This window comes from Primulina huaijiensis, chromosome 9, assembly GCF_012295235.1.
Source record: "Primulina huaijiensis isolate GDHJ02 chromosome 9, ASM1229523v2, whole genome shotgun sequence".
NCBI classification, from domain to species: domain Eukaryota; kingdom Viridiplantae; phylum Streptophyta; class Magnoliopsida; order Lamiales; family Gesneriaceae; genus Primulina; species Primulina huaijiensis.
In genome coordinates, this window is record NC_133314.1 from 4,294,885 (window position 1) to 4,316,588 (window position 21,704).

Consider the following 21,704-nt stretch of genomic DNA (forward strand, 5'->3'; position numbering starts at 1 on the left):
TTTGAGTCCTCAAGAATTATTCCAATACATATCCGATTTGATCTATGGAAGATTATATACTTGCTTGAGTATACTTGCTTGAGTAAAAATAATGATATTGGGAAGTAGAAATATGTCATGGTATGCCCCAACGTGATTTAACGGTGTCTATGGAAGAAGTGTCAGAGTTTATTTGTTACGTCAACAATTCTCATCTTATGTTAACTCTTCTTACTCGGTTTCTTACATAATGTCAACTCCAATCTCACGCCATCTGATGTAGTTTTAGCTTCATTCAAATCATGAAAAGCCAGTGCACTCAAAGAAATAAATGAAAGAAAATCAGAAGCAACCTAAATGTGATCATTGAGGGATCGATGCAAAAGAAGATATATCATATATGAAGGTTAGCCACTCAATGCCTTTTCGGTGAACACAACCCGACGATAGAATATCACCTCGATCAAACTATTTGATGCGACCGAATCTCCTGGAAACATAGATAGTTTAACCTATAAGTGAATCCATTAATACACTTTAAGCTCACGAATCCAATCGAATGTTTCTCAAGTCAAAATGACATCAAACTCACTAAGAGTCCACTCAGCCACTTCTTCTTGATTGCTAACAAATATTTCAGTCCCCACATCAATAGAAGTCCAAATTCTTCTTGCGGGTGTAGTACCAGGATCCTATAATTTATGTGTAAAGGAAAAGGATTGGAAGATATGTATTTAATCCAGTCATTGACATGATAATAAATGGGACAAAGCCACAGAATGTACCTGATAGAAGTAAAGTCTACCAGATAGGCCACCGGCGTCAAGGTCCCAATCAGTCATCCTGCTACCAACCCAACCATCTCCTTGCTCGGTAGGGTAGCCATACTCTGCCCAGATGGGGTGAGGCAGCAACTGCACCAACTCTTGGGCCTGTGGATTGCTATAGGGATCACAATTGCTATATGGCTTCTCCAAATGCTGAGCATTGCCAGGCACACAGTAATAATGATATGCTCCATATGGGAAGTTAGCGGTGTCATTTCGAAATATCTTTGTGTCATTGGGTGTGATATGGTATGGGGGGCAGTTACCCAAATTTGAGGGGCTACACCAAGCAGGGGTTTCCGGGTTAATAATCATTTCAGTGTATCTAGTTACGTCGGTCAGCACATCTCCATCACAGGGGGCACCATTGTTTTTCCAGCAGCTCCCAAGGTCAATCAAGTAGAACTGGCTCTTTGGTCCTCCTCCTTGTTTGATATCCAAGCTGAATTTTACCCTGAAATTAGGAGACTCTGGAAGCTACAACATATTCAAATCTTAACTTATTATACTTGTTATTTCAAAGATAATAATAATAATAATAATAAAATGAACGACTTACAGTTTTGAGCATTCCTCTGGTGTCATAATGGTAACCTCCGGAATAACCCTTGGTCGAATCAGCTCTAAGATACAACATAAGCCATGGATACTTTTTTGAGGTTCTCAGTTTATGACTAAAAATCCAACTCCCATTTCCCATATTTTTCTCCCAAAATACCTCAAAGTAAGACACCGGACTACCATCACTAATGCTAGGATTCAACTGATCATAGGTACCATTGAAGCCTCCTCTTAGAGTTCCAGATGTCTTATCCAAAGTTGTGGGCTGATGATACAAAGTGGGTTGATTCATACATCCATTTCCAAAGCATGGGAACCTTCCAGGTTTGAAAGGCGGTGCTTTTTTTCCATTCTCCGGACAAAGACCGGACGTTGTGTCATAATTCCCATTTTTCAACATTATCATCCAAAATTGCCATGGTTTTGGTTTGTCTGGAACTTCGCATAACGAACCGAGATAGAGCTCCTTCTCCACAGCGTACAGGTCTGGGTTGTTTAAAGCCTTTGGACTTAGTCCTGGGAATGGATTCCCCACACCAAGCCTGTTGTCAGCCTCTGTCACCTTGTGGATAACGATATTATCTACGTTTAAATCAATGTAATATTATCTTAGGCCATACATAAAATAGAAGAACCCAAAAATAAAATAGTATCCTATCAAGCTTCAAGAGACTCCCAGATCAAAGATCATAGATTCTACGCATCTTTCACTTATCTATTAGTATTCGATGCATTCACCTTAATCAAGCTAAAAATATAAAAAAGGAATGACATTGCTTATCTATTAGCATTCAGTGCATGCACCTTAATCAAGCTATAAAGTTGAGCAAGTGTGGTTTACTTGAAAGATCGAAGCAATCGGCAGCTCTAGGGCTGCCAATGCCTGAAGCTTCTTGACCAACTTCGTTACAAAAGTTCCAGCCTTCAAAAGCTACTCTCAGCTCATCTCTGAGCATTCCAGGGTCCCCTACTGCCGAGGTAGAGGAGCCACAAGATATGACTATCGAACTTCTTTTCATCATCATAATCATCATAGTCACCAATTGGATATAAATGTTCACAGTGAAATGAAATTTCCCTGTTCCCATGGCTAACCTACACGCAAGGAAAACAAAGAATTGAATTTACTTAACTTGCATGATTGAACATAATAAAAAAGATTCTTTTGACATCTCAAGTCTATAAACAGTACCAACTATTCTCATTATAATGACAGTTACATGTGCACAACTAAAATTTAAGAAAATGCAACGGTGAGAAAGACTATTTCTGATATGCATTCAAGGAAAAAAAATGGTTGTTCTTAATGACTATTGACTTCTGAACATATTTATTTCAAATTCCTGGTATGTCAGATCAAAACATTAACCAAAAATGACACTTCCATGCATGCATCTAAAATATATTTCTACAGCAATTAAAACTCAAGCCTAGAGGCACCCACTAAGTTTTGATTTCTTGCCGTTACAACATGAGTGTGGACTTGCAACACTTGCTTGCAACTGGTAGAAGATGAGAAAAATTCGATCCCTTATTGTGCAATTATCATCATTTGCCTAAAGTAGAGTAGAAAAGTTTTGAATCTTTTGACAGAAGTTATGAGAGGCTTTGAGTGACAGAAGTTTATCACACTCATGCTAGTCTCATACTCAAACGACCTTTATCTTTATTTTAATCGACTGATTCGACTAAAAACATGTTTAGAATATACGGTACATCCTATTGAGTTTCATGATCTTAAGTTGCAGACTTCATGGTATCTTGAGTATATTCAAAGACTTTATCTACGTAGTTTGCATTGCTATACAGATAAAATATTATTAAAAAAAATTTTGTTTTTATAAGTCACAAGTTGGTTCGTTGGACACCTACGCTAATATTTGAGTGATATTCACTTATTTATATATTATTTTGCTTTACGTTTCTCAATTCCTGAAGCCACATTCGACTCAAACTAATCTAAAATCGAGTTGGCTGGATCCATTAGGAAGAAAGCTCTCCGAGCTCCGGAAATTTCAATGGCAAACCTTGAACCACTTCATATTTATCCATTCTATCGTGCTTTCAAATCAGAACAAGCTGCTATATTCAATAAAATTATAAATACTAGAAAAATCACGTCAATTTTGCAATATTTGGAGGAAGTTTATTTGGTCAACTGTTTTGGTCGTTCTTTTTTGTGTTTGGTAGAATGTCTTGGTCATCTTCATTAATGGCCACTTTGGATCCTATGAAAATGAATAATTTTTATTGAAAGATTTTCTATTGGATCCGTACACCATAAATGGGACAAAATGCAACGATTCTTCTCTTTTAAGATTTCTCCTTTATAGTTTTTTGGTTTCACTTTAACATATATTCCGATTTAACAACAAATAAAGCTTAAGAAACGTGTTATCATTTTCTGAAATAAATTAAATAAGATGTTTATTTGTAAACTTTATTTTTTTTAAATAATTTAATTAATCTCTATGAAAAACAAACATACAAACTTATATATTTTTTAAGGCAAAAACTTGTGTGAGACGGTCTCACAGGTTGTATTTTGTGAGACGGATCACTTATTTGGGTCATCCATGTAAAATTATTACTTTTTATGCTAATAGTATTACTTTGTATTGTGAATATCGGTAGGGTGACTCGTCTCACAAATAAAGATTCGTGATACCGTCTTACAAGAGACGTACTCATATTTGAGATAGTAAATTATATGTGGTTCAAAATTTTGGAAGGAAACGAGGGGCAGTTCACAACCAAACTCACACCAGCAAATCCCTATCTTTCATGAAATTATTTAAATATTTTCGGTTAAATTGTTATTATCATAATTATTATTTTATGTAAAATGACATCCGCTACCAAAAATAATATTGAAGAATACCTTGTATTACGTGTTTTTATCCGATGAAGATTATAAAAAAAAAATCGGCTGATGTCATTTTTCAAAATAATCACACCCATTTTTTTTGCACAATAGTCGTAAATTTCTATCTGCTTAATTCGCCCAGAAAATTCTGTTTCCTTTTCTAATATATGTTATTATCTCAAAAACCCACACTTTGTTCTCTAATAATATCTTTAGTTTTAAATTTTTTTTAAGATCACTAATATCTTTAGTTCAAGAGTTACTTTCTGGTTCACTTCTTCCTTCAATTCAATTTTTTAAACAGAAATCTTGAACTTTTATTGCTTTAAATCGTCAAGTAAAAAATATTTCAACCAAACAGGAAAAGTTCCACCCGCCCAAATAAAAAGATTTGAGGATAAGGAAGAAAATTTAGCCATGTTATGAGCAATCTTATTCGCCGTGTGTCGTACATGTATAGCTTTGTCTTTCCTATTCCATCCATCAGCTTCAAGAATTCAAAAGCTTGGATTCTAGTGTACCTCGGATCATCACTTGGGTTGGTGGCTGCTTCCACCGTCAAAATTATTCTCAATGAACCTTAAATCAAGGCTTTAGGATTACACATGCATCCGTCATGTCTTGATCTATGTGTCTTGGTTCACCGACCCCTCCTCAAATCGACATTAGTTCTGAAGCTTCCCGACACTAAACTTCCCTAGAAACTGGCTAAAACATCCGGACTAGTTCAGAAGATCCGAACTCAATCTTATCTGACATGTGTCATAATCTCATTCGTCTAGTTGAAGTTCTTAGGATGATGTAATCTGAATTAAATTGAGTGATTCATTTTAAATTCGATGGATTTCTATATGTTGATCCTCAATTAATCAATTCCTTAATAATTCTTAATTAACAATTATTTGATCATGTTTTAATTATTATTTCATTCAAATAAGGATTCGAGTCATTGCATCATCCCCTCTTTAGAAAGATTTCGTCCTTGAACGAAATCGGAGCTGAAGTACAAGTACAACTGAATAAAATACAACTCATGATTGCAATGATATAACTCAAAAAAATGTGGATATTCGGTGTTGTCATTGCACCAGAACAAGTTAAATGGTTTGGTTTCTTAGCTTCTTCTCTTTCCTACCCAGAATTAAGAGCGGCTGCTCAATAAAAGTCAAGTCTTATTCAAGTTGAGCAACAGTTAGGTAAAAAATGTGCGATTCATCTGCTACATACTTTCATAGCAACGATACATAAAAAAACATTGTGAATGCTGGACAGATACGATGGTAAAGCCAATCGCTACGCCAAATTTCTAACAAATTCCAAGATTTCGAAAGGTACTATGAATCTTGGAGCTAATTTTCTCTTCAGTCCAAATCTCATCACCATGCGAAATGGTGAAACTTTAAGTAATACTTTTCCCTTAGCTGAAATTGTTGGGGTTTACGCTTGATATTCACGTAACTCGTTTGATAATCTTTTGCAGTTTTGTAGGAGCGAGCGCTTGTTGCTTTACCAAAAGCTATAGCTGATGATAATGGTGCAACTCATATCTTTTAAACCACACAGTAGCTTAAGCACTACGGTTTGATCACTCTTCCAGCAGGGACAATTATTGCACCCAACAATTTATATCCCAATAATTGCACTCATTGCAATCGATCAATGGAAATCGAACTCGTGACCTTGGATCTGATACCAATTTTAGTACCGAGCGTTTGCCGTTTTACCAAAAGCTATAGCTGGTAGTAATGGTGCAACTCATATCTTTTAAACCGCACAGCAGCTCAAGCACCGCGGTTCGATCGCTCTTCCAGCAGGGACAATTATTGCACCCAACAAGTTTTAATTCTTTTCTTGATCAATAATTGTTTGTTGCACTAATCCAGGTCTTTTCACTTATTGTTCTCCTGCTTTGTCCTTAAACAATGGAGTATGACAACGTCTACCATACAATGAATCGAATGGAGCCATACCGATGCTGCAATGGTAGCTATTGTTATACGCAAACTCCACAAATAGCAGATGATCATGTCATGCTGGTCCAAAGTCCATAGCACAATCACGTATCATGTCATCGAGTGTCTGAATAGCCCTCTTAGACTGATCATCAGTCTCTAGATGATAGGCAATACTCAGATTCAATGTCGTTCCCCACGATTTCTGAAAACTTCCCCAGAACCTTAAGGTAAAGCGTGGGTCTCTGCCATTGACTATATATGCTTGTTGGCACACCATTATATTTATGAATCTATTTTATATATAGTCTTGACGTACGATCGAAACTATGTTCCTCACTATACATAATGAAATGTGATGACTTAGTCAGTCGGTCTACAACTACCCCAATGGGATCACAATTCTTGGAATACAATGGCAAGTGGGTGACAAAATCCGTCGTCACATGCTCCTACTTCCATTCAGGGATAGGAATATTCTAAAGTAATCATCATAGTCGTCAATGTTCAGCTTTCACTTGCTGACAAACCAAACACTTGACTACATACTTGTAAACACTTCACTTCGTACCTTTCCACCAAAACCTGGTCTTAAAATTCTTATAAATTTTCATGCTTCCACGGCGGATATTGAAATTACTCTTATGGTCTTGAGATAAAATCCCGTCTCTCAAATCAAAATCTTTTGGAACTATGATTCTCCTTGACAGACACGTACAATGTTCCATCTATTTGAAACACAAATCCAGATGTCTTGTCTCTGTTAGCTAACATTGCTAACTTTTTCACCTCCAGGTTCGAAAACCGAACCTCTCTGATTTTGGCATACAACTTCGGTTCAGATAAAATGCTCGTTACTCAAATGTTTTTCATTCCTTTCTTATGACGGAACTGAAATCCCATGTAACAACAATCTTGGATTACACTTGAGATGAGACTTGTTTGAAGTACAGATAATCTCAACTTGCGACTAAGAGCGTCAACTGTGAGATTTGTTGATCCTAGATGGTACTTGATTTCGCAATCATAATCCTTTAACAAATTCATCAATCTTCTTTGGCATCTATTAAATTCTGCCAGAGTGAAGATATACTTGAAGCTATTGTGATCCGTATATAAATTTCAAATATCTCTCCTTGCAAGTAATTTCGCCAAATCTTCAAAGCAAACACAATCGCTATCAATTCAAGATCATGAATTGGATAATTTTCTTCATGACTCTTCAACTGTCTGGATGCATATGCAATCACATGACTATTATGTGTTAAAACACCCAAGTCTTTGAATTGATACATCAATGTACACAATGTACCTTTCTGATCCAGATGCCAGAGCTAAAACTGGTGCAGTTGTCAAACGTTGGCGCAGTTCATTGAAAATATTTTCACAATCATGTGTTCACTCAAACTATACATTCTTACTCGTCAGCCGTGTCATATGCAATCACATTTTCATTTTATATCATGCATTATCAAGAGTTCACTTTTCATGATATTTTCAAGAAAGGAAAATACTATATGAGAATTTTAAATAATGAAAATAAAGTATCCTGAAAAATTGAGACTCCTGATTAGGTCAGAGAGAGACTTTTAAAATATGTGTATTCAATAGTTGAATAACATACACACCCTTTTGTGGACAATTTTTGTACACTTTCTATGTCTCCCTCACCATTTTCGACCACCCCAATATTTTTGAAGAAAAATTTTTCGGCCACTTCCTTCCACCGCGCCACCGCCGGATTTCTGAAATTCCAGCGATCCTATCTCAATGTAAATTTTCTTTAGATCTCAGTGCGATCTATACGAGGAACCCAATTTCTGATCGCGGACCTGATTCAGGAGATTGAAGAAGATGGTTGATTCTAATATATCGTTTGTAGGAAAATGCAAGAATAGTTGTATCCGCTTAAAATCTGAAATAGTTCGATGTCCAGTATTTAGAACACAAATGTAAATATTATAAACACCCTATGAATTGAATGATTTTAAATCGTACGAAACATAAGAATGTTTTGAACGTCAAAACAAAAATTTTAAAACTTCTTATATGTCTTAGGTACGAGAAAATGGTAATCCAACGATAAGTTCCTACATTAAGCTAGAAAACAGAATGGACCATAAAACTGATGCTTCAGACTAAATAAAGCAGCAAGTAACAACTACTAAAATTATCATGCACTTCTTTGTCAAAGAACAAGCTGACACCAAAAAAAACCAGTGTAGTAAATGAATAAAATCATTACACAACACTTGCCACCACCACATATAAGATGTACATCAAGAATTCATAAGAATTGAACAAATCATGAAAGATGAAGCGATGCAGCAGATTAACTTTCGAATGATTAACATGCTTAGAACTAATATATCACGTAGATAACAAAGATCAAGGGATAAAAAGAGCCTGCACTTTTTTATGGGATCGAGCTCTAACACAAAAAAATAAAACTCAAGTTCAATGACAGACACGAATGACTGAATCTTTCATCTTTATAATTGTAACTTAATGTATGACTACTTTACTGTAAATAATGCAAAACAAATTTTATAATTAAAGTTTAACATAATAGCTAGGCAGTCAATGCCAGAAATTAATAACAACGACAGATAGCAAAGAGTTGAGCAGAATTTTTATCCTTGAACTTCTAAAACTATAAGTACATCTTTCAGGTGAGCACAGTTGTAATCTCTTCCAATCCAATAATCCAAAATTCTCAATAACATAAAATTTATGCATAAAAAGAACACCCTTCTGAAGGCTAGAAAATAATTTAAATTCACTTTTCCAAAAACCTCAACACAATACAATATTGTGTGTGCTTGGATTACAAAAGCTTTTGCAGCGAAGAACGTTTATTTTCTCTTTTTTTTTAAAAGCAAAAATGATTTTACAAAAATGAAGCCAAAAACTAAAGATATGGCTTTTAATTTCTGATTCTCTTCTAAATATGAAAAATTGTGAGAACCTGAATTTCCAGCAGAACTAATATTTCAGAAGCTGTTATTTTCCAGCAGATAGAATCCAGCAGCAGACAGCAGATAAAATCCAGCAGCAGAAGAGTGAGATTCCAGCAGACAGTTACTGATTCAGCTTAGACTTGTAACTGAAGCATTAACATTGAATAAAGGTTGTTAATGACAGATTATGGTCATTAATAGGGAAGCCAACAGTCAGAAATGTGCCTATAAATAACACTCTCAAATCTCTGATTGGTGTTACACAAACCCTGAGTTATCACTTGAAAATTCGAGCTAAAGAGTGCATTTTCGAGCTGTAAAAAACTAGTAGCAAGGCAAGAAGATTCCAGACTTCAGTAACCGAAATTTCTAGCGAATTACGGTAAGTGGGCTATGTATAAATATCTTGAAATCAGTTTGATAATTCCTGTTTTAAGTATTTCTGATCTCTGATTTTTGAAGCACTGAAACTTAGTGAACTAATGGTAGGAATATATATTCTGAACATTACTGATTACTGATTACTGATTACTGGCATCACCCCTTAGAAGAGAGAACATATAGGGGACTGATATCAGTTTAGCCATGAAATTCAATAACGTGCTCAGTGCTTATTTGTTAAATTTTTGTTTACTGATTACTGATTACTGAATACTGATTTCTGTTCTGAAAATAAGAATTCATGTATATTATTCGTATTACTGTCTCTGTTAAAAATGGTTTTGAAAACTGGGAGTTATTCCCGCCCCTGCTTACTGAGTGACAACCATATCACTCACCCACCAAACCCATCTCAGATAAGAACGATGAAGAAAAGTTNGTTTATTATTATTACTTCTTTTTTGAAAGAAGCAGAAACAGTTTGTGTGTAGATATTCCATTGGGAAAGAGCTTTTATTTGAAGTCTATATTCCATACTTTTAGCTTTTGGAGAAATATTTTCTAAAGACATTGAACTTCTCCATCCAAATGTTAGTGTTTCTGAAAGAGTGCTTTTCCATAGTATTTTTGTCACGCCCCANGTTGTTTTCGAATGTAAATTTGAGAGCAACGCCGGTGTCGACCAACACCCGTTCTAGGGCGTGACAAAAATACTATGGAAAAGCACTCTTTCAGAAACACTAACATTTGGATGGAGAAGTTCAATGTCTTTAGAAAATATTTCTCCAAAAGCTAAAAGTATGGAATATAGACTTCAAATAAAAGCTCTTTCCCAATGGAATATCTACACACAAACTGTTTCTGCTTCTTTCAAAAAAGAAGTAATAATAATAAACAATTATGAATTATCTGTGAACCAAACTGAACACAGACTTCTAACGTTTCTTTTATAGTTTCAACGTCAATTCACAAGGTTTTATTTATGTTTTTGAATGAAAATATAATATAAATATCAAATAAAAAGTCATCAATATTTTATTTAAAAATATGACACATTATTTCATAATGAATTAATTTTTATCATAGTAACATTTTTATTATATAGTAGAGTTTTGTATACTTATAAGAAACTATTAATTATTGCTGTTTTGAAACTTTATGTTTTTCAGAACTGAAAATTAGTTTATTTAATTTCAAATTTATGGTGCTTTTATTATTCTATCTATTTGTTTGACTTAAAATAATTAATATTTTATTTATTTAATTTCAAATTTATGGTGTTTTTATTATTCTGTCTATTCTGTGAAGCTTCAAATTTTATGACGAGTTTTCTAAAGTTTAGCGCTTTTCAGAACCTTGTTCACATACGCATCCTTATCTTTAAATCTCGGAACATGAAAATGCCTAAAATAATCAAAATTGCACTGAGAAGAAGTTTATACATGCAGGAACCTGTGTTAATCACGACATACATAAATATATATACGGTTTTGTTAAAGAAACTCGAAAAATATTTAGAAAAACGCACCTCCTTGAACCTTCTTCTTCCTTGAGAAGCGGCTTTTTTTCCAGAATAAAGTGTGGATTTTCTGAATCGAAGATGAAGCCGGTACGGTGGTTTTTTGAGCTATGGTTGGGCAACTTACATCAACAATATCGAGAAACCACTGAAAAAAGGGCCCTTTGGTGACGGGCATGTGATATTAAACGAAAATATCGAAAATTGTTGAAAACTTTTAGGTAAAAAAATTAAAAAAAAAATTGAAATATTAGAGAAAAAAAATGTGGATCAAGATAATAAAATGGCAAGACATTGCCAAATATTAAAAAAACACATGACTTGCAAGACTAAAAAATTAATTTCCTCTTGAATTTATTAATTTTCAATTCATTGTTGAAAGATAATGATGTACATTCTCCATTTCTCCATAACTTTTTTTTGTGATCAAACCAATTTTTGTTTCATCTTTTGTTAGTTTTTAACAAAGGAATGGCTCAAAGCGAGCCCAACGTACCTCTAGTTGAAATTGATTAGTTTATACGTGGTTTACTTGTTAAATAAGGTGTTACTAAGTTTCAACTGTATTATTATTATTATTATTATTATTATTATTATTATTATTATTATGTATTTTATAAGACGGTCTCATAGATCATTATCCGTAAGACGGATCGACATGATCTATATTTACATTTAATAGTAATATTTTTCATGAGCCGGATCAGATCGGATATTTGTCTCACAAAATTAATCTGTGAGACATTCTCATACGAGTTTTTGTGTATTATTATTATTTTCTAAATAAAGAGATCAAATTTGGTGGCGTTTCATGTGTATTGACATTCTTTTTTTTAATGATATATATTAGTATTTATGGGATGAGATTGTTACTTTACATCAAATAAAGTAAAAAGTCGTTGGATAAAATTATTTTAAAAGAGTAAATTTTGGGTGAGAATATTATCTACATATTATTTTGAGAAATTATGAAAAAACTATTTACAAGCCCAGAACTAAGGCTCTGCTGACATCGATGTTGCATTCAAACATTATAATCGAATGCAACAAGCTTCAGAAGTTACAGATTTCATAAACTCGAAAATCAGTGTTTTATCCATAAATTTCGAAATAACATTGTCTAATAAATATTCAAATATTGTTTTACAATCGCGAAAATGTAAAACAAAGTCTATATAAAAAACAACAAAATATTTAACATAAATAAAATTGTACAACTAAAATGTCTAGATTGTTTTCAACATCCCCATAACTGGATCTGCTCATCTTCCTCGATTTCTTCTAAATTCTTATTTTGAAGGGGTTTGAGTGGGTGTATGATATGGTCATCACTCAATAAATGGAAAAATCATCCCAATCTTTAAATCATTTTAAACAGAAGCAAGACAAGAAATATTCAGAACATAAATTACAGAAAAACAATAATCATTTTACGCAATGAACATATTAAAAATTTCATGACTAACTGATATCAGTCTCATATATTTTAATCATCTAACGGGTAAGCCAGTAATCGGTAATCGGTAATGTTCAGAATAAATATTCATATCACTTGTTCATATAATACTTCAAATATATAGTTTTCAAGAATCAGACTCTAAACATATAATATCCATGTTGGTCGATTTTAAATCACAAATAACAAGTTAAAACAAAAAGTCCACTTACCATAAATTGCTAACAAAGTTTTAAGTGGAAATCTGAAAAATAATATTTCCTAGCTTCTAATTTTGCTCGAAAGTACAGTTGTTCCTTACTCGGATTTTAAGTGTTATGATGCAAATTTTTGTGTAACACCAACTTAGATATTCATGTGATATTTATATGTAAAAATATGACTGTTAGTGTCTCAATTAATGGTAATTATCTACCATGATTTCGAGTTTAATGTTTCAGTTATGAGTTTGGATCAAAATCAACAGCTACCTGTTGAATTGTCTACTAGAATCTCACGCTGCTGAATTCCTCAACTGCTGAGTTCACAGTGCTGAACATTGGCTGCTGAATCTTGGCTGCTGAACTTGACGATGCTAAAATTGTCGGTTGATTTCAGTAGTTATGTTGGAAGTGTTAGCTACTGAAATACGGGTTCTCACGTCTCTCTCTTCTTATAAGACATTTCGTCTTCGGAACATGATTCTTCTAGTTGTTTGAAGAGATAAAAGTATCGCTTGCGCTTGTCTTATTTTAGTTCCCATGTAGTTTCACATACATTATGGTTGGACAACTGGACTTTGACGTATGGTATAGACTTCATCTCAAAACTCGATCCATAGTGTCAATTATGCAAATTGGAATTTCTTCGTATTACTGCAAATCTTTTTTCATATTATCTTGGACCACCAAGGGTCCCATCTCAAATACATGGCTTGGATCAGGTATGTATATTCTCATTTGAGATACGTGAAAAACTGGATGTATGCTAGACAAGTTAAGGGGTAAAGCCAATTGATAAGCCGGTGTACCCACTTTCTTCAGTATTTTGAACGATCCCAGGTACTTTGGATTCAACTTTCAGATTTGTTGAATCGAATCATCCCTTTCAGTGGAGAAATTTTCACATACACTTTTTCTCCAACTTCAAACGCTAACGGCCTGACGGTCTTGTGTTACCTTGAGTCATTCTCTTATTATCTTGACTTTTTTTTTCTGGATCAATGAAGCTGATCGATTTTTCTTATTAAAACCAATTAAATCAAACCGAATATTTTTTCTTTCAAAAAATAACATTTTGCAAGACAAGAACAAGTTTTAGGATTTTCTCGTAAAAAATAATAGTGCGAGGAAAGTTTTTTAATAAAGAAAATTCAATATATCAAGATAGACAAAAACTTGTGTGAGACGGTCTCACGGGTCGTATTTGTGAGACGGATTATCTTATTTGGGTCATCCATGAAAAAGTATTACTTTTTATGTTAAGCGTATTATTTTTTATTGTGAATATGGGTAGAGTTGACCCGTCTCACATATTAAGATCCGTGAGACGGTCCACTCATCAAGATATCAAATTAGTTAGTCTCACGTAATGATATAAGATATAATTGAATTTTATAACCATATAATTAATATATATTCTGTTCTCTTACACTGTATTGGAATGGATAATTAGGATAAATGAGACAGAAATGTGAACAAAAAGAAAATAAAACACAAGAAATTGTAGTGGCTAGGTTTTGAAGAATCTTTGGCTGGCTGGCAGATTTGCTGGAGGGTTTGCTGAGGTTTTCGTCTTTGCGTGGGTCCCACCAAGAACCGGAAGAGAGAGAAGCCATTTCTCTAGCGAGATGGAGGGCTCCTGCCTATAGTTGCTCGTGGGTTGCGTTTTTTCTCATTGGACACTGTAAAAAGTTTCTTGATTTTGCCTATTTTCCCCATCGTATGATTCTGCTGCTTTCGTCTATTTCGTGGCAACCATTTTCGTCATCTTCTGTTGGTTGGTTTTTCTTTTTCTCTGAATCTTTCTATTAATTTCCTTGTTCGATGTTGCCTAGATTTTTCGTGGTTGATTACAGCTTCAGGCTCATGGGGTTTTAGTTTTTGTTATTTTGTCGCTTTACAATCGGTGGTGCTGTTGAGGATTTTAGGATTTCGAAGAATTCGCAAAGATTTGGGTTTTGGTGTTCTGAAACTGAGATTAATTATGTGTATTCATTCCTTTTTTCGTGTCTACTGCTGTAACTTGAAGCCTTCCCCAGAAATTTCACTGGTGTAAATTTTGTTGACGTTAGTATTTATGGAAAATTCAAAGAACTTATGTGATGAACATGGTAAATTGAGGGGGAAATAATGAGTTGTCTGGATATTGCACATGCTGGCGAACGATGAAAGTTTTATCTTTGTTGCTGTAATGAAATGTGTTGGCGTAAGAGAGGTACTTGAACCATTTTGGTGTTTGCGATTGGCTGATTTTAACACCCTTGTGACTGAGGTGGATTTAGGCCTTAACATTTGATTGTTTTTGTGTTTTTTCTCGAGATTTGAAGTCTCATCAATATTTTGATCTCTTTGCCTGTTATTTAGAATATTAGATATCACAACTAATTATAAAATCAACCAAAATGTTTTATCAGTTTTATCCATTTATTTCTGAATACTATAGTCATAATTGTTCTGGGTTAATTGTGACGTCTGGAAGAAAACATGGACTGCTTCATGAGCAAGGAACCATCATTTTGTGCAATTCTGGGTAGAAAAATTGTTTTCTTTTGTTATGGTCGGTGATTGAGTGTTCGCTTTGTGGTGCTGTCATATCCCTTACAAAGTACATTTGATTTAGCATTACCCATGCTCCAGTAATTAGTTATGATCAGATATCAAAGTTATTCAACCTTTTTTCTCAATGAATATCGGCTTGTATATTTTATGTCCATGTCGTCACCCGATTTTCTGTTGGGAAATTACTACGAGTGATCATTTTGGTTGGCAATTGCGTGTTTTACGTATTTGGCTGAACGCTAGGTCGATTATTTATTTCAGCTATTCTTTATAGCTTACTTTTTTGTATGGTAAAAATTTTATTTTTGTCTCAGGACAGGTCGTGTTAGCACAACGTTATCCATGAGCGAAGCATAGTTCTTTTATTTACCATAAGAGAGCACGCTGCACGTGATGGCTAAAAAGGGAAGCCAACAAAGGAATGGGTTTGATCAGCGCTCGACAAATTATAAGAGAGCAGTTTCAGGTCCTGGAACTGTGCCTTTGACAACGGAAGAAAGTGGTGACGCCAAAGGGGAAAAGGTTACTCTGGGCGAAGGACCTTCAAATGAATGCCATTTAGTATCTTGTACGGACAGCATCGACGACCCTGATCGTACACAATTTGGGAAAACAAGTAAAAAAAAATCTAAGAAATCTCAAAGAAAAGAAAGAAAGGATGCAGACGAGACGGTGAGAGACCAAAGTCTACCTTCTAAAGAGAGTACTGAAGCAGGCAAGACTGATGAACACATAGAGGATACTTCAAAAACAAGAGACAAATACATGTCTCCTGACGATATTTGCCATTCAAATGGTACGAATAGTTCGAGTAACTTACCAAATGGACTCCATATGAATGGTGGACTGGACAATGCGGAGTTTCCCCAAACAGTCATTTTTAAATTTCTGAGGACAGTCGTCTTTTCTGTAGCAAGGAAATCTGCCGAATGGTTAGAGAGGAGCAAGCCTTCTTTTGTCATTCTTAAAGCTAATACCCTAAAAGCTCGTGATCATGTCCAAGTGAAGATTCAGCATGCACAACCTGTTGTGTTCAGGTGGATTAAACATTTTGGAAAGATATTACTTCTCTTGTTCATGGTTTGGTTGGACTGTACATTAAGGGGCTTTGATTCCTTCCTGCGCATGGGGACAACATCATTTTTCTCAATTGTTTGGTGTAGCGCACTTTCAGTAATTGCAATGGCTGGAATTGGCAAGTTTCTGATGGTACTGGTGAGTCATGGTCTCCCCTTCTTCATAATTGAATGCCTTTTTGTCATGCGATAGTGTAGCTAAGCGATTTCAAAATTGACCTTCTAAAGTTGTCTCTTGTGTACAACATATATTATTTCATGTGTATCTGAGAATGGTCTGTGTGTAACTTCCGATTCCATTTCATCTCTATAAGTTACCCTAATCATGGGGCGTACCTCAACAGTGATGTATGTTGTTGCTTTGCAATGTAACTATTGGGCTGCAACCCGCTACCTGTAGCTACCTATGAGGCCCCACAATTCAGAGACATAGTGTTTTGGTAGCTATACAATTTAAAATATCTGACATCATTATCTTCATCTATAGTTTTTTATACACTTGGTCTTATTGAAACACCAAATTTATGGGCAATTTCCATTTTTCATCAAGCAATTAACTATTTATGGAGTTTTTTTATATTCAAGCCAGATTTTTCTTGTTGTTACGACCATGTTTACCTTGATTTCCATCCTCAGATATCCTAGCAAAACATCCCCACATTTCTCTAATTATAAAGCAGTATCTTTTTGTAAGTTGTGAACTTTCTTATTTAAATTTTTATTATTGCAGGCTGTAGCTGCGGCTACTGGATTATTTCTCGGCCTCATGCTTGCTGTTGTTTTCATCGGCATTGTTGGAACGGTTATCCTGTGGTTTTATGGAAGCTTTTGGACTACAGGACTTGTCATCTTCCTTGGAGGTGACCGTTTTCTTAATTATCAGTAAATTTCTCTTTAGAAAGCTTCTGATTTTTAGCATCATGACACTGAGAATTGAGATTGGTGAATCATGAAAATGCAGGATTGGCATTCATATTAAGTCATGATCGGATCGCACTTTTTATTATGACTGTGTATTCCGTGTATTGTGCCTTCACTTATGTTGGATGGCTGGGGTTAGTTTTGGCTATGAACTTATCATTTATATCAAGTGATGCTCTGCTATTTTTCCTGAGGAGTATCATAAATGAGCAAAGAACACCAAACAGCTCACCAGAGCAGGCTACCGGGATGCGAGGACAACCAAGCTTTCATCCTAACGAGTTCCAACATGCTTCATACTCCGAAACCAGTGGTACTGGTCCGCCTGATCGTAGCCCAGGGGTACCTTCAACCAGTGGATCCGATTTTGAAATGACATCGGAAGATGAAGTTGTAAGGTTGCTGAAATGTACAGATCATTACTCAGCATTGGGATTGTCACGATTTGAAAATATAGATGTTTTGGCTATAAAGAGGGAATATAGGAAAAAGGTAAATACTAGATATCTGTAGTGTGATAGTTTTTCATCATTATAATCTTGTAAGCAGTTTAGAGTATTAACCAGTTATGATGTGCCTATTACTGTACATTAGTGATGAACTAGAATATGCTAGGCTTAAAGGCAAATAACAGATAAAAATGTTTTTCAGTTGACTACATTTTTTGGTTCAGGCAATGCTTGTTCATCCCGATAAAAATATGGGTGATGAAAAGTCTGCTGAAGCTTTCAAGAAACTTCAGAATGCTTATGAGGTATTTCTCTATATATTCTTTTAATCTGTCTGTTCTATTTTTCTATATATAGAGCTTTGATGATGCTGATTAATAAATATTTTGGGTGCAACTTTTTTCTTAGGTTTTGCTCGATTCCTTCAAGCGTAAAGAATATGATGATGAGTTAAGAAGGGAAGAGCTGCTTAATTATTTCCGCAAATTTCAAAATGCTTCTCATGAGGTTTGAGCTTTCCCCTTCGCTTTTATTCACATGCAACTTCTATTGGAAATCTCCATTTATTCACTGTTGGCACATTAAATATTTTGTGGTTATTAGGATCCTCCAAGAATGTCTAGTTCTCTCATTCTTACAATTACACTGTAATTACTATTTATTACTTCTGTGGTTTATATCTACTTTGTGTGAAAAGAAATGGAATTATTTTGCAATTAGAATGTAAACTATTCCCAAAGATAAACTCTGTATACAAACCCTACCCTAATGCTAGTATTTTCCCTAGCCTAAGCTAGTAACACACTCAAGACAAAATAAACTGCCTTCCCCACTCAAACCAACTCTCTCTTATATTTCCTTCCCCATTTCCCCAAGTTAATACCTCTAGAATTCTCTTACTAACTAGACGTATACGTTGGCCCATTTCATTAAGGCTCAATACACCCAAGTCCCTAACACATAGTCGTCCAGCTTACTAAATATAGGCTATAAGTAATGCTACTAGCTTATTACTTTGCTTGATCTTTGAATTTTTTTTTTTCAGAATAAAAGGCGTGGCCTGTTTACCTCAAACTTTGCGCGTACTGAAGATGGTGAGGACCCAACGGGAGAGTCGAGACGAATTGCATGCAAAAAATGTGGCCTTTTCCACATCTGGGTTCATACCAAGAAATTAAAATCCAGAGCAAGATGGTGCCAGGTTTTTCACTCGACTTTTGAATGTCAAATAAAAACTGTTTCAAGGTGAAAAGTGTTCGAAGAGAGACTTGGTCTTTCTTTTTGTTATGGACTTTTTCTTTTTGTCAATGATGATATCTGTTATGGGGATTCTGATTTTGGTTCTGCTATACTCGATTTAAGGAATGCCAAGATTTTCATCCAGCTAAAGATGGGGATGGATGGGTCGAGCAGTCTTCACAACCCTTGTTCTTCGGAATGCTGCAGAAGGTATGCACTGAAAGAAGAGATTTTGATGCTGCATTTTTTAGTAACAACGCCCGGAAAATAATTCTCTTTTCATGCTATCAACTTATATATTAAAAATTATCAGGTAGACACTCCCTCTGCTTATGTATGTGCTGCTGGAAAGGTGTATGATGCTACTGAATGGTACCATTGTCAGGTAACTCTTTTCTATTGGCTGTAAAAGTACGCATCACACACTTTTTCTGTGTCGTTAAAGTGTATGGTTTCTAAACGGGAATAAAGAACTTGTAAATCTATCAAGTTTGAGGGCGTGTTTTCATTCACGTCCCCGTTCTAATCGAATTTGGAAGCTCACTAATGATATTTGAACTATTATTCAGTTCATGTGATTCATCTCTCTTCAGCATTTTGTTCCGTATTGATTCAGGGAATGAGGTGTACCGCCAATGCCCACAAGCCCACATTTCAAGTGAACACCAACGCGGTTACAAGAAATGGGCGCACAAGGGGAACTAATTCAGGGCAAAGGGGTGGGATTCCCGGACCTCATACAGAAGAGACGATATCCGAGGAGGAATTTTTCGAATGGTTACAAAATGCTATGCAAAGTGGCATGTTTGAAAATGTCTCCGGCTCCACATCTGAGAACCCATCTGGATTTAGCCCCAACGGTGCCGGTGGAAACAGTAGCAACAATAATAACAAGAGGAAGAAGGGAAAGAAGCAAAGGTGAGCGTATATAGAGCCTAGTGGCAAGCGGTTGCCTGCAAATACAAAATAGAAATATTTGTTAGCAAAATATGGGATCCAAACTGAATGCCAAGGGTAATTTAACTATTGCGAACTAACTGTATATTGAGAACATTTAAACCCTTGAGATTTCATCCTTGAAAGTAATGGGTTTTCTCAAGATCCTATTTGGGATTATTCTCCAATGAAAATCAACCCAAGTTTTGGTGAAAAATGAAATTAGATGCCACAACAAGTGATGATTGCTTCCAAAATCTCTTACTCTGTCGGACGAGATGACGAATGATACGATAATCTATAGACAATGATATTATAATTATTTTAAAACTCGAGTCAAACGCAATACATCTTTCACATCAAAAGATGCCTGGATATCATGGTTCTGAGCGATGCAGTGGTAGCAAGAATCGTAAGAATGGAAAGAAAACGTTACGAGGGCACCAAGAATGATACTGAATAGCACTTGGCACCTGCAAGCAAAGCTAGGTGTTTGTATAAATTAAATGGTTTTGTTATTAGGTGATTTTTGTATAAAAAAAAAAAAAAAATCTAGAAATTATAGTGAAACTAAAATTTTTAAAGAAGATTTTTCTAATATTTCCTTAAAATTAATTAGAGCAGATATTTCAAAATATAATAATTTTTATTTATTTTTAAAATTTACTACGTTGTGTAATGCTTTTTTTGTAATATAAGTTATTTGAAATTAAAATCGCCATAAATTTTGTAGTTAAATTCAGGTAAGATTGTTCTTAAAAAAATAAGATTGAGATAATTTGTATATCAGTAATTAATTGTAAAAAAAAACTTTGTTAAATTAGTTAGGAAAAATAACTTTTTTTCACTAATTTGTCTATTTTGGTTTGGTCCACTATTTTAATTCGCATTAATTTTAATTTTATTTTTTGCTTTGATTTTTATTTCTATTTAGTGTTAATGTTGTTGTGTGGGGTATTCAAATATGTGAGGAAAACAAGAAGAAAACAATGAAAATGGTTTTGTAGAGGCAAGTGTTGAACACTTTCTCCTTAAGAAGAATTTGCCCTCACAATGTGCTAGAGTTTGTGGCAATCTTCTCCCAAGATACAACTACAACACTTGAATAATGATCACTCAAATATTCAAGTTCTATCACAAGGAAATGAATAAAACTCTCTCTTTTATAAGAAGGAAGAAGAAGATGCAAAAAGATGTATGTGTGTTTTGATTTTGAATAATAATGTATTTGATGATTTTCATGTGAAAAGACATGAGCTTTCATTCATAAGGGTGTCTCTTGGCCATTGTAACTGACCACAATCATCAAACAATGCCAAGGAAATGAAAAAATGCAAGAAAAATCGAAGGGACACGAAAACAGCACGAAGGGGCGCGAGCAGGCGCCCCCGCGCGCGCGCTGGCGCCCGCTGCCGAGCGCTCTCGGCAGCACCTGCCGAGAGCTCTCGGCAGGAGCGCGCGCGCTGCCGAGCGCTCTCGGCAGGCGCGCGCGCCTGCTGCTGCCCTCGGCAGGCGCTCGCGCGCGCCTGCGCGCAGAACTCGCGTAGCCGCTCGCCAGCTCCTGCCCTCGGCAGGCTCGTTTTTTCTTCAACACATATTTCGCATTTGTGTGTTGGATCGACGTTGTGTTTAGGTAATAATTCAAGTTTCATTAAACGTTGCAAGGTATTAAAATTTACGTGTCCTAAACGAACATGCCATAAATGAGAACACTCAAGCAAGTAAATAGAACTTTTGTCTTTATTACTTTCAACAACATTTTGGCGTATTGCCATTACATTCAACTTGAAAAGGTTCTCATCGAGATATCATTTTCCAATAAA

At 35.1% G+C, this 21,704-nt stretch overlaps 2 protein-coding genes across 8 annotated transcripts; one reads left to right on the forward strand and one right to left on the reverse strand.

Moving 5' to 3' along the window:
• Nucleotides 1–224: 224 nt before the first annotated feature.
• LOC140984499 (uncharacterized) lies at nt 225–11,172 on the reverse strand. 2 transcript variants are annotated; one of them, XM_073451960.1, is made up of 5 exons: nt 11,055–11,172; nt 2,209–2,462; nt 1,366–1,949; nt 765–1,283; nt 225–671 (listed from the first exon to the last, which is right to left on the reverse strand). In XM_073451960.1, exons 2-5 carry the CDS (start codon nt 2,453–2,455, stop codon nt 546–548), a joined length of 1,476 nt encoding a protein of 491 aa, XP_073308061.1. In that variant the 5' UTR covers nt 2,456–2,462; nt 11,055–11,172; the 3' UTR covers nt 225–545. The 2 variants fall into 2 exon arrangements, with proteins under 2 accessions (XP_073308061.1, XP_073308062.1); XM_073451961.1 differs by lacking the exon at nt 11,055–11,172 and adding an exon at nt 2,812–2,930.
• A 2,976-nt stretch (nt 11,173–14,148) lies between these two features.
• LOC140984466 (uncharacterized) lies at nt 14,149–20,006 on the forward strand. 6 transcript variants are annotated; one of them, XM_073451898.1, is made up of 10 exons: nt 14,149–14,478; nt 15,575–16,475; nt 17,067–17,196; nt 17,298–17,749; nt 17,931–18,011; nt 18,115–18,213; nt 18,752–18,907; nt 19,069–19,155; nt 19,259–19,330; nt 19,562–20,006. In XM_073451898.1, the coding sequence occupies exons 2-10, from the start codon at nt 15,654–15,656 to the stop codon at nt 19,865–19,867; spliced, it is 2,205 nt and encodes a 734-aa protein (XP_073307999.1). In that variant the 5' UTR covers nt 14,149–14,478; nt 15,575–15,653; the 3' UTR covers nt 19,868–20,006. The 6 variants fall into 6 exon arrangements, with proteins under 6 accessions (XP_073307999.1, XP_073308000.1, XP_073308001.1 ...); XM_073451899.1 differs by having other exon boundaries at nt 14,149–14,385; XM_073451900.1 differs by having other exon boundaries at nt 14,149–14,385; nt 15,580–16,475.
• Nucleotides 20,007–21,704: the final 1,698 nt, after the last annotated feature.